Below are 18,663 nucleotides of genomic sequence, written 5' to 3' on the forward strand. Positions count from 1 at the left end.
TGAAGCAAATAAGCTTAGCAAGTCGAGTATCGGGGAGCCATGGCGAAAAGGAGCAAGCGCGAAACATCATTCGTTGCTAGGCTGCCAACAAGTGAGGCATCGCGAGATGAATTGGGTATCAACTGCACTGCTGGGCAGCAGGAGGGTACTAAGGGGCGCAGACATGACTGGCACACGACTTGCCTGCAATCATGAGTCAAAAAGTGATTATGGAGCGCAAAGCTGATTCTAGAACTGGGCATACTATGGCATTGATTTCTTTTTTCCTGCCCCCTTTTTTTTTTTGCCTGTCTGGCGATATAGGTACAGTGCGTGAGTTGTCTCACGACAGCAGCCAACGAAGCAGACCCGCCGGCGGGCGATTATTTTTTTTCGAGCGTGCATACAGCCAATGGAAGCCGACTACATATTTGTAGTTTGGCTGGTCGAATCCCACAGGAACAGGTGTGAACGGTGATTTGTTTGTTGTAACTAAGTGTAGTTGACGTTTCGAGCTGACTGATGACATAAAGGGAGAAGAACAGACTGATCATCTGACCGACTGTCCTTTTGATACTTGTGCCTTGAGTGCCTTGCTTTTCAGGCACAGTAATTGGATGCAAGCCTAACATGAGCAATGCTACACTTGTTGTAGGCATCTACAATTCGATATAGCGTGATACTCCAGTCCCAAGTATACCAAAATCTCTGCCATCTCCCAAGTGTCTCCCAACACTGCCTAGGTAACTGAGGTATAAGAAAACTATCTGCAACCGTCATACTGCTGACAAGGTTGAAGCAAGAGGCTCTACACAAATGAATTAAATCAAGATCAACTGCATTGAACATAGTCAGACAAAGAAAATCACTTTACTCTAATAAATCGAGGCGCGACAAATCGCGAGACGCTGATTGGGCAATCCATGCGGATGCTCACGTGACCTAGCCGGGGATCGCGAGCGAGCCGCCAACGGGAAACCTCAACTCCAAGTGGGAGGAGCTTCAATCTTTGTCTCCCACGCCGAGTGAGCTCTGTCATCCCCCCTCCCCACCATGTTTGCTGCCAGACGCTCAGCTGCGCCCATGAGGCAGCTGCTGTGCCAGCAACCTCGCCGCTTCGAGTCCCATGCCGCACATGACCACCATCATCACGGGCCGGTGAACGAAAGCTTTGGAGTGAGTTGTTATTGTCCTTGCAATTGGAACTGCAACCAAAAGCTACAATTGCACTGCCCTTTCGTGTCTATATTTATTGAGGTGTTTCACTGCTAACTCATTCCACAGCCCAGCTTCTACGTCGCCGTCTCAACGTTCGCCGCCGGCTTCGTCCTTTACCACGTCACCAAGTCCTCCGAGGAGTCGTGGATTTCCCGCCTCATCAACAAATATGCGCCTGACCAGAAAGTCTTTGAAGAGCGCAATGCTATCCGCACCGTCGCTTTAGAGAAGGCTGCTGCTGACCGCCATCTGTTTGTCGGAGCGACTCGTCAGGATTATGTCGAATTGAGGACTTCCGAGTACGCTTTCCCTCTGTTTGATATAGCCAAAATAGGAGCTTTTCCTCCTTCCAATCATGCGTATATTGATTAACTGTGTAAATAGGGTCTTTAACGCTGGCTCGCCCTTCAATGTCTCTCCCGGCTCGCAGGCCGATCTCTCCAACGTGGCCGCTTACTATAAGAAACAACACCAAGACCTCGAGCGGGACCGGCTCGCTCGGCTGAAGGATGGAAAGGTGGTCGGTGTATACGATTAGGCCACCCATGTTGTGACTGATAGAGCTTATTATCGTTTCCATCCCTTTATTTCATTGATCTATTTTGTTACGGGTATTGTACATAAAGAAAGCTGAACAGGAAAACAGAGTCAAACCATATTCCAAGACATTCACATCTAAGTTCTATTTATTCTTTTGTATTGTCTCTACCGAATACGAACCTCCAAAACCACACGCTTCACTCCCCCCGAATTAATCTCCTTCCGTTCCTGCACCTCAATAGACCCCTCCCCTTCTCGCAGCGGCTGCTTATACAGAACCTGCAAAAACTCATCAACCCCTCCTCCAACGCCAAAATATACCTTTTTGGCCGCTATCAAGGCAGTAGCCGTATGCCTCTGTCCCGAATGCCGTAAGAGCTCTATCAATGTCTTCGAGAACACCCCCAGCGAGGAAGGGGCATATATCGTCTCGCTGGCGAGGATGAGTGTTGCAGTAGATGCAGTAGAAGAGAGGTTCGGGTCCAGAACCAGCTGCACGAATTCAGCCGACCAGCCACCAGATATAAAGTCGAGAGTGATTCCGCGGTTGGATAAATCTGTCTGAAAGGCGTCTAGGAGCGCGGGCTCGATGTCTAGTTCTCCTTCTTCTTCTTCTTCCTTCTGAAGCTCGACGGAAATATCATGTCTAGTTCTCCTTCTTCTTCTTCTTCTTCTTCTTCTTCTTCTTCTATCTGCGTCTGTCCTCTCGGCGAATTCACCCACCACGTCAATAAGAAATTACTCAACGTCACCAGCCTCAATACCGTCGAGTTATAATCCGCCAATGTAAATCTAAATCTCTGCTTTTTCTCCGTCTCCGGATTCGGTAATGGTAGTGACAACAACCGTGCAAATACCGCTAGAGAAGGCACCGCAGTCCCACAGCCCAATTCCACTACATGCAGCCCATCGCCGTCCTTACTCAGGGACAGCTCACCGCCCTTTTCTGAGGGTAGTAGCAACACGTCCGCAAGGTCCAGAGCACACTCCCACGTCTTGAACCCGCCTTCATAGAAATTGGGTTTCAGATCTCCTTGCTCCAGACCAGCGATGAGCTCGGAGTCGTCATCGTCGTCCTCGGCCATGAGTTGAGTGCGCACGTCGAAGAGTTCTCTGCGCGCGATGGTGGTTTTCTCTTTTTGTCTGCATGGCATGTCCAGATTCAGTGTGCTGTATGATATCTGGGATGGGAGTGTGGATGTCTGTGATGTATTAGGAATCTATTCTGTTGAATAACAGAAAAATGGTTATTTGACTTGCCCATTCACTCAATATATGCCTCTTGGCAGGGAACAGCTTATTATTATTAGATGGTTTATTCTGCTCTATGCGTGCGACGCCATGATCGCTGCCCTCGACGTCGTTGTCAATGTCGATGTCGATGTCGTCGCCGGAGAAACCAAAGCTGAATGTGGATGCCATTATGGCCAGGGCAGTAACTTGCAGCAGTGTTGCAGATATATACTTCTATATCGTGATGAGGTTGATAAAAATGATGGATGTTTTTCGCTAGCAGAATGTGGCCAATGGGATTTAGAGGAATCACCCCCACATTTCCCATCTCATACATTTTCATATATCATTAAGTAGATCTATAAGATGGCTGATTGTATATATCCGATTCCAAACCCAAACAAGTCTATCTATAATCATTTCGTCATATGCATGCTTTTAATTACTCGCCGGAGCCACCGACTTGGCCAACGCCTGCAGAATATCCGCCTTGAGATCCTCCGCATCCTCAATTCCACAACTCAAACGCACCAAATCATCAAACACGCCGGCCGCCTCACGCTGCTCCTTGGGAATACCAGCATGCGTCATGCTAGACGGCACCTCACACAAACTCTCAATCCCGCCCAGACTCTCCGCAAGCACAAAGACGCGCACATTCTGGCAGAAACGTTCCGCCGCGTCGTGGCCGCCCTGGATGCGGAAACTGAGCATCCCGCCGCCCATGCCGTCGCGATGCTGTTTCAGCGCGATGGCGCGTTGCGGATGCGAGTCGGCGCCCGGGTAGTTGACGGATTTGACGAATGGCGACGCCTCCAGCACGCTCGCCACCGCGGTTGCGTTCCTGGTGGCCTCGCGCGCGCGGAGGTGCAGTGTTTTGAGGCCACGGTGGGCGAGCCAGCAGTCGAATGCGGATGGGACGGCGCCAATGGCGTTTTGCAGGAAGGTGAGACGGTCTTTGAGCTCGGTGGAGTTGAATGCTGCGACGCCCATGAGAACATCCTATCATTTCATCGCTATTAGCTCATAATTCCACACAACAGTCGACTGAGAAAAAGAGAGAGAGACATACCGAATGCCCATTGATATACTTCGTCACCGAATGCACCACCAAATCCGCCCCATGATCCAACGGATTCTGGATATACGGGCTCATAAACGTATTATCAACCACCACCATAATGCCATGTCGGTGCGCGATAGTCGCGACTTCGCGAATATCGACCAGACTCAGGGTAGGATTTGTCGGACTCTCGATCCAGATCAGCTTTGTGTCTGGCCGGAAAAGCGCCTCGTTGTTGATTTCGAGGGTCGGCGTAAACGTGACGTTCACGCCGTGCGCGGCCGCCACCTTGGTGAAGTAGCGGTGCGTGCCGCCGTACACATCAGACACGGAGATTACGTGCGATCCCGCTGCGAGGGATTGCAGGATGTTGGCCGTGGCGGCGGAGCCGGAAGAGAAGGCCAGTGCGAATCGGGCATGCTCGAGAGCAGCGATGGCTTCTTCGAAGTGGTCTCTACCGAAACGTGTTAGTGGAAAGATTAGACTGGGAGACGGACGAGGGAACTTGCCTGTTGGGATTTGCGCTGCGTGTATACTCATACACACCCACTGGCTTTCCCACACTTGTCTGCGCAAAGGTCGTGGATAGCGAGATCTGGCACGAGCATACAGCGTCAGTGTCTTCCATTGTACCTAAGTAGATAGATATGTATATATGTATATATATATCGGCAGAACTCACCGGCGCAATCACGGCGCCCGTGTGAGGATCGAGATGGGCTCCGGCGTGAACGGCTCTCGTGGCAAAGCCATGCTCTGGCGACGCAGGCCGTGGAGGTGTCTCGACAACATCAGCATGCACCAGGGGCTTTAATTGAGGGTTTTCCAGCGAAAGGGTCATGATGAATCAATCAATCACTGAGGATGGCGGGGTTCGGAAGCGCTAAGTGTGACTTGATAGAAGATCAGCATGAGAGAACCAGCGGGAATGCAAGGCAATGTGCTTACCCTTTAAATATATCTATATATATAATAGCTATATTGTATATAAATATAGGATATACACCTATTAATGTTTGCCTTTTGAATCAAGGATTTATAAGCTGCTGCTGCGTGGGCTCAATTTCTTCCATTTTTCTAGAGTGTCATTGCCGACCCACTTTAAGGATTACACGGTAATTTCCGCTCAAAATTACGTGCTCGCGGGCAAGGAATGTAAAAATAGCCGTATTCGTGTCACGCGGCCGTTCTGTCCGCGCCGATGCTAAGCGCGAGGGGCAGTGTTAACAAACTGATAGAATAATCATTCGTTCCAGAGATTACACAGCATTCATTCACTTCATTCACTTCATTCTTCAGACAACAGATTGATGTCGTAACATGTCCCACGATGTCGCAATTGCCTTCGTGTTTTGTCTTGTTTTGTTTGAACTAGGTCCACCAGGAAATAAGGCCCATGCCGGAATCAACCATGGAAGCCTAGCCAGTCAGTTTGCCTGTCTTTTCTTTTCAACAGAAGAAAGAACAAAGAGACTTACTTGTATCGTATATGGAGCCTTGTAGTCAGACTGCGTCTGCCCATCAGCTTGCTCGGGCTTCGTAGGCCTCTGGTCGTGCCATTCTTCCGCCTCAACTCGGAATCTCACTATCTCATTGACATCGTAGAAGAACGGCTGCCCGTCATTCTCCCACACCCATATATTTTCCGCGATGTCGCTGGAAGTATGTTAGTCAGGAGTGCTTTTATTAAAGTTGAATAGGACTGCACTCACTAGCGCGACGGCTCAAAGAGCAGCTCTTTAGGGACGAATATATCTTCGAAGAACTCTAGTCCAACTATCACATTGTCAGAGAGCAAACAAACCAAAAAAACAGGGGGGGGGATTCGTATGATGGAGACATACTTTTGATACCGTCCTCATCCTGGCTCAAAATTTTGCCAAGAATGACCTCGCCCTTGAAAGGTCGGAATACGAGCAGTCGAAACGTAACTATACATACAACTATTAGAGAAGAGTCAATACGGCATGTTTGAGAGCAACGCACCGTTGACATTAACCAACCCCGTTCCATGGCCAATCAGGCCATCAGAGGACTGAAGCAGATCATAAAACCCAATACATAATCCGATTTTTTGGATGACCTTGGAAAAGACTGTCAGCCCCAGTACAATTCCGATTTTTTGAAAAGGGCTGGAGATCATCCTCACCTTGTTGGCGTATTTCTCGTTAATGTTGTCCTCAATAGCGACTACACTGAACTTGGAAAAGTCCTCTGGCGTGATCTGAACAAGATCTGAGATGGTTGACTGGGGCTGTTAGCTTGCATGTACTTGGTTCTTATATTTTTCTTTTCTGATGTATGATGTATACCTACAAGAATAAACATATCGAGTGGGGTATTTTTCTTTTCAAACAATCATCTTCCGCCCATATCGATGCCAGATACTCTGCACTATCTGGCCTGATCCTGAGCTCTCAGTGGTGCTGTGCTGTGAGCAAAAGCAGACTCTTTCTTCTGGTGAAAGGAAAAAGATATCCGCGCTCCGCCAATCACAGACGCAGCCGGTGGGGCTGTCACGTGACGCAGATCGCCGTCGAGGCCGCAATTCGCGGCTGTGACTGGCGGAACTTTTTCATGTTAGAGATCTGCAGGAAATATTTTTTTTTGGTTTTTTCTGATTGTATTTGAATTTTCATGTACTGAATATGAATTACCTACTCATATTCTGACTGACCATGCCATGCTCCTGATTGACTGAAGCATCTCCATGTCCATCCTGTGATGGCACCCTTTACATTTCCTCCGCCGCCACCACCACCACCACGTACACAGCAGCAGCCACCTCCTCCACCGGCGCTTGGAAATACACCCTCTTACGCATCGCAGAATGCCTATGCTCACCGCGGTAACTACCGCGGCACGGGTGGTGGTTATAGGGGTCGAGGACGTGGTGGTATGAACCGTGGCGGTCGAGGTGGCGGAGGAGCTTATCCCAATAGCTATTCGAATAGCAACCCGCAAGGCATACATGGCGGAGGATATTCGACTGCTTCCGTGCAGTCTCCGCTGAATACGCAAGGCTACTATCAGAATAGTTCTCACTCCGCTTCGTCGTTCTCTTCTGTTGCTCAGGGATATCCTGCTCAGACGTATGCCTCACCCTCTACAGCTACGACGGCGGCATACCCGCAATCGAATTATAGTGGAAGTTACGGGAATACAGGGCAAGCACCAGCCAACGTACCTGCGTCATCATCCTACTCCGCGGGCTCAGCAGGGCTTGGTTCTACGGTAGTGGCCCCTCCGATGCACTGGAATGCCGGATCAGGCGGTTTCTACGCTGGATCTACGAATGGCACTTCCTTTCAGCAAGGGCCGTATCAAGGCTCCACTCACGGAACACACTATGGAAGCGGCGGTCAGAAGCGCGCATTCTCATCAGCTTTCGGAAAACCAGTGTCGCAAGCACCTCGAGTGGCGGCACCGCCTGCTGTCCCCAGTTTTGGAGTTCCCCTGCCTGCGAAACCTCCGCAGCCGGCTGCTGATACTTCTCGCAAAGCGCTTAAGAAGAAGAAACGCAAATTCAACCAGCTCGGCCTCACGCCCAAAGCCGAGGAGCACGAGTCTAGTGCTGAAGAGGACGACGACGTGGATGAGGAAAGCCGATTGGCGTCCGCGGGCAGTGCAGCGGGGCCTATACAAATCACCTACCGTGGACGTACCTCGACGCTGAGTACAGCAGCAGATATTCAAGCATGGATTGCAGAGAGGAAGAAACGGTTTCCGACAGAGGCGCGCGTCGAGGAGAAGAAGAAGGCACAGGAAGAAGCTAAGAAGCAAAGAGAGCTTCAGCGGGAGGAAGCGCGGCGTAAACAAATGGAACTCAGGGAGCAGGCGAAAGCAACGCAGAAAGATGCCCCCTCCAACGCTGTGGATGTAGCCATCAAAGCCAAGGCGAAAGCCGAAAGATTGCGCAAGAAGCTTCTGAAAGAAGAGAGGCGGCTGCAAAAGGCGGAAGCTGATGCTGAAAGAGCACGGCTGGTAGTGGAAGCTTCGCAGCAGCCATCTGGTGCGGAGGCACAAACTACAGGCGAAAACCAGGGTGTTGTCGATCAGGCTACGGTAGAGAAAGATGCAGACGACGTTCCATCTCAAACCAATTTCACCGTCAGTGCGAAAGAAGAGCCCTCCCTGCCGATACCGGTGCAGGCGGACATGGGCGATGGCAATTTATCAAGCATATCTGATTCAAACACATCCTCCGAAGACGACGACGATGACAGTGACGATGACGACGAACCAGAAGAGATCTCCTCACGCCGGGATGGCCCGCAGCGAGTGCCGCCTCCTCCACGAGAAGGGAGCACAAAAAGCAGCAAACCATGTCGTGACTTTCAACGCAAGGGCAAATGCCCACGCGGGGCCCAATGTCGGTTTTCGCATGAACCGCGCACGAAGCAGCAGCAACAGCAACAGCCGCGGCAGCGGCAGCCCGCTAAGAGGGGACTCTATCAGATGGTATGTCTTAATCTTTTTTGTGATGTCTGACTTGAACTCTTCTAACAAACACTTATTCTCTAGCTCGTCGCGCAGTCAGTTCAGGAAGAAAATCGCCAGGTTATGCAGGCCATTTCCTGGCTTGGGTCGCAGGGGTTACTTGAAGAGCCAGACGCTGGTGACGGGAAATCCACTGCATGAACTTGGATACTGTAGTACATAGTGATACTGCTACTAGAATTTCTTAGTAATAATTTACCAACGCAACTAAGTTAAGTACTCTATATCATCATAACATCTCGCCTAAACAGTCTGGGACATAAAATCATCGAGTCGACCGACTATCGAATAATGGCATCCACTAGCGCAGCTATTCTTAGCAACTCCGCTCCGAGCAGCCTTGCCCAGCCAAAAGTTGAAAATAACCCTGAGACTTCCAATCGACAAATTATAATTCATGCCCGGCTTAATGATTAATCTCCTCACAGCTCAAGTAGACCAATAGGAGTAGTCGGTCTATAATCTTAGCTGCGCGCTGGCTCCATAGTCTCATCAAATTTAGTTTGTTAGCAGGCTGCGCGCCTTGCTGGGAGTGGATTAGTAGACGGCGTCCACGTCAATGTCGACGTAAGCCTTTTCTTTTTAGCAGGCACTAAATACCACAGACTCTAGAGTTTTGTTGTACTCCAGACTCGGCTAATATTTATTCATAGTCCGACAAAGCCAACAAGACCAAATCGAGTCTGATTGGCCCTTCGAGACCAGATCATGTGCCCCTCAGAACGTGGCTGTCGCCCAAAACAGCCTAGCGGAACCTAACTATCAGTCTATTCCTGTTCCTGCCGGCGTGTGGGGAGCTGCGGCGCTGTGATTGGGCCGGGGGGGGGGGAAATCGCATCTAGTTTAATGTATACAGACCTGACTAATCAAATGCGTGATCACGCCTCTCAACTCTCTTTCTTTCCCTCTTCTTCTTCCTCTCTCGTTGTCTCGTTTTTTTGGGGTTTTCATGTAGAGGCGAATACCTTCGAATTCATTCTTTGATCCCATCGAATCAATACCCTACGCGGTCTACACTCCTTTGAACCAGTTACCAAGATCGATCCAGTCATTCCTTTACCTCCTTTTTCAGCTCTACCACGTTCCATTCTTTTGTTTTCCAACAAACGAAATAGAACAGAAAACAGACGAGAAAAGAAAAGAAAAAAAGAAAAAAAAAATGCACTTCCTCGCCCTCACCGCCGGCCTCTTCGCCGCTCTCACCACCGCCACCACCACCTCCCAAAACGCCTTCATTTCTCCAACCGAAGGCGACGTGTTCACCGCCGGTCAATCGAGCACTCTGGAATGGGACCCGACGACCAACGGCACGGTATCGCTGCGATTGCAATGGGGCTCAACCACGACTGCCACTGACGGCGTTTCTATTGCTTGTCGGTCCCCCCGTCCTCGCTGGAGAATTCCAAATGGGTCTTGAATTTTTTTTTTTTTTTTTTTGGACTAACATGAACGAATGTAAATGATATATAGCCGCCATTAACAACACGGGCTCCTACGTCTGGTCCGTCCCCGCCTCCATCCCCGTTGAATCAGACTACTTCATTCGCATTGCCGACGATGCCGACAGCAGCATTGTCGACTATTCTGCTCGTTTCAATATTTCCGGCGCTACGGGCTCTACTACTACCACTACTACTACTACTTCTTCAACTTCTACTTCTGCTGCTTCTGCCAGCAGCACCAGCACCGCCTCAGACACAACCTCTACTTCTGCGTCTGCTAGCTCTACCACCCTCGCCACCTCTAGCTCTAGCTCCAGCTCCAGCTCCAGCTCCAGCGCGGTAGTGGCATCATCCACCTCCGCCGTCGCAAGCGCAACAGCGTCCAAGTCTTCTTCTTCTTCTTCTTCTTCGGCTACCGCTTCTGCGTCCGCCACGACCGTTCCTGACAGCGGTGTTGGCGCTTTGAAGGCGCCTACCATGATGTTGGGTGTTGTCGGGCTGGGTGTGTTTGCGTTGTTTTAAACTGAATAGTCCCCCCGTGCCCCTTTTAGTACTTGACGGATGTGTGTTTGTGGTTGGTTTAATTTGATTCTTGTTGATGTACATTATATATCATTATATTTTATTACATCATATTCTTAGATATGTTGAATATCAATGTTTATTACGCATGATATACTTACCTCGTCGGTTCTTTGTAATGATTTCATCTTGAAATGGACGTTGATGTTAGGTACTCGATTGCGAATGTAATAAGTCGATTCACTAATATAAACATATATGAAATAGCCACGGTCAGGCAAGAATTAATGAAATAATTTCAAACAAAAAGGACAAAAAAAATATATAGTCATGCTCCAAATCCTATGTGCCAGTGTGAAAGAAAGATTTATGCAGAAAAAGAATTGCGGACAAAATTGGGGCAAAAAATGGTAGTGATGAATGAATGACTTTTCCCCTCCCTTCCCCTTGACTAGTTGTTGTTGTATATATATAAGAATGGTTGGGTTGATGTCTACTCAACGCTCGACACAATCGATTGTGTCCCCGACTCTCGCACAATCACTTCTACATCCATCTCGCCCTCCTTCTCGTTCTCTTCGGCCATACTATACGTATATAGTCGGTTGAAGGCTGAGTCTGTGGAGAGCAAGGTGTATGGATCCTCGAATTCGATCAACTCGCCCGCTTCGAGCATGGCGACTTTATCAAAGTCGAGGATTGTGTCAAGCTTGTGCGCCACGGCAAGGATGGTGTGATTGCTGAATTTTTCGCGGATGACGCGTTGCATGATTTCGTCTGTTTTGGCGTCGACGCTGATGTCATGTTAGCTGTGTATTGAAAATTTGCACCACCTTGCCAAAAAAAAAAAAAAAAAAAAAAAAAAAAAAAAAAAAAAAAACAAAACAAAAAACAAAGAAAACTCACTTGCTAGTAGCCTCATCAAGGATAAGAATACTGCTATGTCGCAGCATCGCTCGGGCTAGACAGAAGAGCTGCTTTTGTCCCTGTGATAGATGAAGCTCTTCCACATCCACATCTAAACCGCCCTTCTGTTCGACCACAGAAAGTAAATGAACACTCCGCAATGCGTCCGCAATCGCTTCATCAGTCGCCGTACTGTTTGGATCGGCATTTAGTCTTACACTACCCTTGATCAGGAATGGATCTTGGGCAACGCCCGTAATTCGCGCTCGAATCTCCTGTCGTGGGATTGTCGATAGATCGACGCCGTCAATGGTAATACTGCCCCCGGACAATTCGACCATACGGAAGATAGCCAGCACCAAAGAACTCTTGCCACTATATTGTGTTAGTATTTTACTTACTATTCAATGAAGACGAGGAACAAACCTTCCAGTTCGTCCACAAATGCCTATCTTCTCACCGCTGCGAATCGACAGATCTATGTTTTGCAGTATAGGCTCTTCAGGTCTACATTCATGTCAGCATTCATACCTCCAAGACTCTCTCCCATAGCAGACACACCTATAACTGGCAGACACAGACTTGAATTCGATTGCCCCCTGTGCAGGCCAGGCTGCCGGCACCGGATTGTTCTCCTCTGGCCGATCTTCAGGCTTGACCGTTTCGTTGAAGATCTTGACTCTTGCAATCGATCCAATATGAGTCTCCAGATTCGTCCAAAATGTTATAAGCAGTTTGATACTTTGACTGAACTGGATAATGTTGAACAGCGCAACACCGACATAGCCTGCGCTGATCGACCCTCGCATCTCAACAACACAAATGATCAAGATGGTCGCAATTGCAGCAACAACAAGGTCCAGGACAAGCGTCAGCCATCGCTGGATTGAAAAAAGAAGATAAAACGGACGCTGTGACCGTTCAAGCAGGTATCGACTCTTATCCTCCATTTCCTTTTGCCAGCCAAATGCCCGGATGGTAACTAGTCCGCTGAGGCATTCGGTAAACTGAGAATACAATGGGGCCTTTGCTTCGAGATCCATGAACCGGAGTTGACGTGATGTTCGGAGGTAGAACTTTTGAATGAAATATAACGCAATAAGAACAATAGGGAATGAGATGGCAGTATATGGAGACGCCACTCCAATGAGAGTTGTCTGCGCAATACACAGTACGAGTGCTGATCCGTCAGTCGAGATTCAAATTGCTGGAGAAACGGCATGCACTTACTAGCGAACGTATTCAACGCAGCCACTGGCAGCTCCATGTCAATCAATTGCAGGTCCTGGCTGAATCTGTTCAACGTGACTCCAGTATCTGTCGAGGCAAAGAAAGACGTCGGCGCACTAGAGGAATTAGCACTATCATAAGATTATCGACCGGAATGAATCCGTCATACCTGAGAACAGTATTAAGCAGCGTCAAGTGGAATCTCTCCCCAGACTTTGGCACCATGGTAATAATGAGTTGCCTGTCCGTGATTAGTCTTGCGGGACTACAAAATGTGAACATGCTACTTACCAGCAGCTGATGCACAATGTAATCAAAGCCAGGAAGCCAAGCATCACGTATATTCCCATGTAGTAGCCAGTCTTTTCATACGGATACTGCACATTAGAGGCCGCCCACCACTTCAACCAGATACCTGTCGCGAAACTGTCAGTCCCTTTGTAAGCCTGCTAGACAACTGGGGAAAATACATACTTGGAAAAGATATGCAGAACACAAATCCCGAAATGCACACCAAGAACACAACAATTCCAAACCACCCTACTGAGTTAAAGTAGTACCTGTAAATGGTGAAATCGCCTGTTGCGCGATTGGCTTCGGCTTCCAAATCATCATCCGTCTGAATAACTTTCTCCTTTTCAACAACAGTCGGTACGTGATAGCTTCGCTCTTCCGGAGTGAAATCCCAATCTGGCTGGCTGAGATTAAAGGTCGACACGTAACCACCAGTTGAAGCGAGCACGTCAAAATGGCCTTGCTCTGTGATTGTACCATTCTCATTTAGCACGAAGATATGATCGGAATATGGAAGGCGTTTAACTGTAAGTCCATTAGTAAGGAATCGTAAGCCAAAATGCTTTGCACGCCTACCAGACGAAGAAGTCAACAGGACTGTCACCTGCATCTCTCTCCATAGACCGGATCTTCCCATCAGGCTATGGAATATGTGATTCTCAGTTGACGTGTCAAGCCCGCTAAAAGGATCGTCGAGAAGCACAAGCCGCCTCTTTGCATACACCGCTCTTGCTAATGCCTGTTCATACTCAGTCAGAATTTCCTCCCCCTTGCTCATAGGGCACAGCATGGCAATGCAACTTACTATACGCTGGCCTTGGCCTCCACTCAAGGCTACTCCCTTGCTACCAATCATCGTTTGATCGCCCTGAGGCAACTGTCGCAGGTCTTCATGTAAAGCGCAAGCATGGAGGACAGTGCTGTACCACTGCTCATCAAATTCACTGGCCGCAAGTATACTATTTCTAATTGTATCGTTCACATGCCATGCTGTCTGGTCGCAGTATGCAATCTGATCTGTTCCCATGTACACAGAGCCATGCAAAGGCGAAATTTCACCGAGTATAGCTTTCAGCAATGTTGATTTTCCACAACCCACGGGCCCGACGATCATGGAAAGTTTGCTCTCCGCGACAGACATCGCAATGGATTTTAACAATGGCTCTTTCTCCGCATCCCAACCAAAATCACAGCTGTTAAGGCTGATTATGTCTGCCGACGAAGAGGGAGTCTGAGATCGAGGGGACTTTGTGTCAGAAGACGTCGCATCACTAGTTACGATGCTTGATTTTTCTGAAACATTTGGCAGAGCTTCTTTGATCAATTCGTCCGATGAGCTGTTCGTGGAAGGAGCCTGGCGCTTGTCGATCAAGGCATCTTTCTGCAGGAATTCTTGAATACGTGTAAAGGATCCAACGGAGCCCGCGAATGAGGAAAGCGAAATCACGAGAGTAGTGATAGGATCCGTCATTAACGCGAAGATTGACAATGCCGTGTAGACTCGGGCCGTGTCGAGTGCCACATCGTCGCCTTGGTTGTGTGAGACTGTGACGAAGACAGCAAATGTGATAATCGGGGCAAATATTTGAGATATATATGCTTGAAGTTGTTAGTTCTCTCATACTTTTTCTTTTCTTCCGTGTACTCGGCATCTAAATACATACCTACGCCCATGTTCCAGATCAGGAGACGCCGGAAGCCTTTCGAAATATTTAACTCGGCAATACGCAGCGCATGGATACTGTTGTGCATCACATTCTTCAACCCAGTCATCTTAATGCCCTTCATGGATCCAAGCATGGTTGTTGTCGCAGAAATACGTTTCTCAATAGCCTCCAGCCAAAGCGCCTGTTTTGCGACCACAAAGTTCAAGGCGAGAATTGATGCCGCTAGGGAAGCTAATAGGACAGTCAGTCTTTGCATATAACCAAAATTTTAGGCTATGTTCAGGGAGATACCAATTGAGACTCCCACAGGAACAAGGCATGATATTCCAAGCTGCCCTTCAAGAAGTACAATAGCAACCGCAATCTCCGCCAAATTAGCCCACATCTCATGCATTGTCTGCCAGCCTTGGACGATACGCTCGACGTCTGCGCTCATAAGGGTTATTGAAGAGGCGGGGTCTACGTCTCGAACGCTGAGGTCTGTCGTCTTGCGCGTGAGCATGGAGATTAAGCCCCCTCGAACCATGGTGATTGATCGATAACATAGATGTTGATACAGACCCATGGCCACCTAATACACATGAGCTTGCGTAAAACAGAAAATTTGTTGGGAAATGACTCACCGCCGACCCTGTATAGACAAGAATATATGCGCCTATTAATCCATAGCCAACATTCGTTGTCCAAGGCGTAACAGCATCCACTGACAGGTATACGGCTCGATTGATAAGCAACGGCTGACTGAAATTGAGGGCAACAAGGCACGCTCGCGCAGGAATGACGGACAGAATGGGCCACTTTAGAACCGATAGAGCAACGAGTAGCAATGAATGGGGGGAAGTTTTTGCAGCTAAATAGAGTCAATAACGATGCGCTTTCTCCAATGTCAAACACCGCATGCATGTAATCTTGGTTCAAGACTTACATTCGTTCCAAGTAGTCTCCATCTTTTCATGGATTTTCTCCGAATGCATTTGTTTATCAACTATAAACAAGTCATCCACCTCTAAGAGGGATGAGAACCCCTTAAAGAACAGCGGGTTCAACCACGAGAAAAAACTTTTAGTAAATATGCTGGCTGTCGCCTCGGGTGGGCAACCCTTATACTCCGGACGCAAAAACCGTCGCTTTTCTAGCGATTCCAGTACCAGGAGAATTGCCTTGAACAAAACGGAGACACTGAATAGAATGGCAATGGTGTTGCCATAAAACGCTGGGCCTCGCAGCCATAGCGTTCTGCATTGCGCAGTATCAAGGAGCAGACTCACGCCCAAATAAATGTCAAGGAGAAACGACGGATGGACTGTGCGGGTGTGTTCGAAGTAGGATAGTAGACAAAAGACTGCTGTGGAAGCCAACAGCACCCCCTGAACTGGAATCGATGCGCTTGTTCTTTTGGCAGATGGGAGCGTCCAGAGCGTCAACAGAGCGAGTTGTGAAGCTGCTAACCCGGCGTATGATGCCTATATAGATAAGCCATTACTTAGTACATGCAATGTCATGTGGGTTGAAGACCGGTTAAAAAGAAAAAGAAATGAGACGTACGACTTTGAGCGGAAGTAACAAGCTAGTGGTTGTCTTTTTCGACCTCTTCAAAAGATACCATATTCGCCCGGGGGCCACCAGCATAAAAAGTCCAACCGGCAAAGCAGTCAAGATGGTCTGCTCGAACAAAAGAGTGAAGTCGAAGCCACCACGACAGCTCCCAGCATAGTATGAGAATGTGTTGTCTATGGCATAGCAATTTGTCGTGTTTGAGTCCATGATGTCGGGGCGAGGTTGTCTATAGCCCAACAATATCCAGACATGAGAGTGGCTGGGTTTTTCACCACAGGTCGACGTTTCAACTTGCTAAAAAGTAAATATACACATTTACAAAGAACACGCAAACTCGGACTTACATACGCAGCAATGGTAGTATGTAGTAGAAGCAATGATAGAACAGAAGGGGGGAGGGCCCGCTCAAGCTTCTTTTACAGCATGCGCGTCGTCCAAGTCATATGACCTCGCCTCGTGTGTTATTTTTTATTGTCTCTGATCTCAATCTCGACAATACCAGGCACAGGTCAGAGATCCTCAGGCAGGGTTCCCCTTTGACGGATCGGATTCAGCTAATGAGCTGGCTGCCCTGGATGCGGTCAGGCTGCATGTCTTGCACTGAAAATCACTCACTAATGCGTATACTGCACGGCCGAAGGGGAGAATCCACAAGGCGAAAAAAAAAAATTCTATATGAATGGAAGGGGAAAAAAAAAAGGCTCAACAGTACGTACTCTGTACTAAGGGTGGTACGTACTCCGTCCCAAAAGAAGGGTTGGACAGGCGGATCGGAGATTAGTTGCAGAAGTGGCGATCAATTTAACTCGGAGCCTGGACAGTGGGACGTTACTCCTTGGCTAGGTACGGAGTATACGAGTATAACTCGAGGAGCATACGAAAAGAAGAAAAGGAAAATGACGAGATATACGGCGTTTACCTCGGCGTGGGTTGAGCAGAGTCCTGTGTACGCATGTATGTGCATTAGAAAATGAGCAAACGACGCGAGGAGCCTTTCTCACTAGACCATACGTCTTGGCCACCACCCTCGTGGGCTGATAAAAATAGCGGAAGCAGTTCGACAGGGATAGGCGGTTCCCTTACGTAGCATTGGACTCTGGAAGGAGCACTGAAGAAATCGACGTCCGGTCTAGGCATGCACAAACGAGCGGCGTGAGAGTGAGTGAATGAGTGAGGAAGACAGAGAGGGCCGAGTAAAGCAAAGCAAGGAACGGCGGAGGTGCTGACTGCCTTGGACGCCACGGGGAGTTCCTTCCCCATAGCCAGGCCAAGTCAGGTCAGGCCAGAAGGGGCAAGTGGCAGCCGAGGAAGGAGCAGTCCAGGCCGCTACTGACGTGGAAGGAAGGCTCTTTCCCTTTTGGCATACACCCAGCGTGCGTACTCTCTGTATAAAATTCTTACATTAATGCTTATGAACCTGTCCCTCGATGTATCGCCGCTCTGATTGGACAAATATGAGCATATGAGCTGCTGTATGTGTTCATAATCCTCATTCCAAATCCGTCCAGCTAGCTAGCTATGCTGCCTTTTTTTGCAGGCGTTGTCCTGATGCATTCAGAAACCCTAAAACGCTCCCATTGGACAGGCTGCGTGGAGCCCTCTATTGGCGGGTGATCGCCGAGTGGGTAATAATTCGATTGTAGGCTCTCTCCTTTTTTTCTCTAGCTCGCTACCTAACCAACTTAGCTAATATATGCTATGAATGCGGTTAGTACGGGCGGAGAGACCCGACTAAGCAAGCTGTTGCATCTAGATTCGATGAACCATTGTGATCTATAAGCCTCCGTGCTATAATAATAATAGAGCATCATTAATCCCTCGAAACTGGGCATGATCCCTGTCATAACCATAGGCTAATATTATCCAATCTGTCATAAATCCACTAATCATTTATACCTGTTTGCCACCGCTAGATTCTCTCTTGACAGTCACAGTGCCAAGTTCTGCTGGCAGTTCAACAGCACAGCATGCTGATCACATTTTCATCCCGGAGCCAAAATACCTTAACATCATAACTCTGTCATGGTGGTACGTTAAGGTGAAAAGAAAGGAAAAAAAAAAAAGAGAGAGATGATTTTCACAGATCGTCTGATGATGGTCACCCCAGTTCATAAATATATTTCGTCCACTCATAACTCCGATGAAAAAGACTATGTATCTTGAATCCCGTACAGAGGAACACTGTTAGACCGTATCTTATATCCGCCCGGAGTATATCATGGACTAACCTTCGGATCGGACTCTCCGCAGTATAAGAGTAACACATGTACCACAGTTACCTATGTACCTACCTACTTACATCTACTGCGACGCTGTCATACCGTGACAACAGGCGACTACATATGATTTTCAAACCTTTTCGTCACTCGGTCAGCATTGGCTTGTTCTGCACCCATTGGTATATATGTTCCATGGTTCAAGTTCTCATTACTTAATATTACTTGACAAGGTGCAGAATGCGTGAACGGCATACCCCCATGGACCATCGCATAGGTCCTAGGTACCGGGGGGG

General features: G+C 48.4%; 7 protein-coding genes across 7 annotated transcripts, besides 1 other annotated feature; 3 read left to right on the top strand and 4 right to left on the bottom strand.

Annotated features, from left to right (window-relative positions):
* Positions 1–1,032: 1,032 nt before the first annotated feature.
* UA08_07802 (hypothetical protein) lies at positions 1,033–1,735 on the top strand (the record flags this gene model as incomplete). The annotated part of the gene is made up of 3 exons (XM_020263030.1): positions 1,033–1,155; positions 1,264–1,496; positions 1,582–1,735. 3 exons carry the CDS (start codon positions 1,033–1,035, stop codon positions 1,733–1,735), a joined length of 510 nt encoding a protein of 169 aa, XP_020117079.1.
* Positions 1,736–1,902: 167 nt separating this feature from the next.
* UA08_07803 (hypothetical protein) lies at positions 1,903–3,159 on the bottom strand (the record flags this gene model as incomplete). Its single annotated transcript, XM_020263031.1, has 3 exons — positions 1,903–2,364; positions 2,502–2,880; positions 2,975–3,159. 3 exons carry the CDS (start codon positions 3,157–3,159, stop codon positions 1,903–1,905), a joined length of 1,026 nt encoding a protein of 341 aa, XP_020117086.1.
* Positions 3,160–3,408: 249 nt separating this feature from the next.
* UA08_07804 (Cystathionine gamma-lyase) lies at positions 3,409–4,874 on the bottom strand (the record flags this gene model as incomplete). Its single annotated transcript, XM_020263032.1, has 3 exons — positions 3,409–3,972; positions 4,043–4,666; positions 4,716–4,874. The coding sequence occupies 3 exons, from the start codon at positions 4,872–4,874 to the stop codon at positions 3,409–3,411; spliced, it is 1,347 nt and encodes a 448-aa protein (XP_020117085.1).
* Positions 4,875–5,404: 530 nt separating this feature from the next.
* Positions 5,405–6,361, bottom strand: UA08_07805 (hypothetical protein; the record flags this gene model as incomplete). Its single annotated transcript, XM_020263033.1, has 6 exons — positions 5,405–5,452; positions 5,512–5,689; positions 5,746–5,809; positions 5,878–5,964; positions 6,020–6,287; positions 6,350–6,361. 6 exons carry the CDS (start codon positions 6,359–6,361, stop codon positions 5,405–5,407), a joined length of 657 nt encoding a protein of 218 aa, XP_020117084.1.
* A 396-nt stretch (positions 6,362–6,757) lies between these two features.
* Positions 6,758–8,674, top strand: UA08_07806 (hypothetical protein; the record flags this gene model as incomplete). The annotated part of the gene is made up of 3 exons (XM_020263034.1): positions 6,758–8,143; positions 8,381–8,494; positions 8,558–8,674. The coding sequence occupies 3 exons, from the start codon at positions 6,758–6,760 to the stop codon at positions 8,672–8,674; spliced, it is 1,617 nt and encodes a 538-aa protein (XP_020117083.1).
* Positions 8,236–8,273: a repeat region (Identified by RepeatMasker using a combination of RepBase library and repeat library created with RepeatScout).
* A 1,018-nt stretch (positions 8,675–9,692) lies between the features above and the next one.
* UA08_07807 (hypothetical protein) lies at positions 9,693–10,497 on the top strand (the record flags this gene model as incomplete). The annotated part of the gene is made up of 2 exons (XM_020263035.1): positions 9,693–9,906; positions 10,004–10,497. The coding sequence occupies 2 exons, from the start codon at positions 9,693–9,695 to the stop codon at positions 10,495–10,497; spliced, it is 708 nt and encodes a 235-aa protein (XP_020117088.1).
* A 493-nt stretch (positions 10,498–10,990) lies between these two features.
* On the bottom strand, positions 10,991–16,358 carry UA08_07808 (hypothetical protein; the record flags this gene model as incomplete). Its single annotated transcript, XM_020262700.1, has 15 exons — positions 10,991–11,291; positions 11,404–11,778; positions 11,830–11,910; positions 11,965–12,583; positions 12,634–12,749; positions 12,803–12,874; positions 12,925–13,048; positions 13,108–13,452; positions 13,504–13,666; positions 13,733–14,526; positions 14,592–14,825; positions 14,886–15,165; positions 15,218–15,444; positions 15,520–16,057; positions 16,140–16,358. 15 exons carry the CDS (start codon positions 16,356–16,358, stop codon positions 10,991–10,993), a joined length of 4,488 nt encoding a protein of 1,495 aa, XP_020117087.1.
* Between the last annotated feature and the right edge of the window lie 2,305 nt (positions 16,359–18,663).

This window comes from Talaromyces atroroseus (assembly GCF_001907595.1).
Source record: "Talaromyces atroroseus strain IBT 11181 chromosome Unknown scaffold_12, whole genome shotgun sequence".
NCBI lineage: Eukaryota > Fungi > Ascomycota > Eurotiomycetes > Eurotiales > Trichocomaceae > Talaromyces > Talaromyces atroroseus.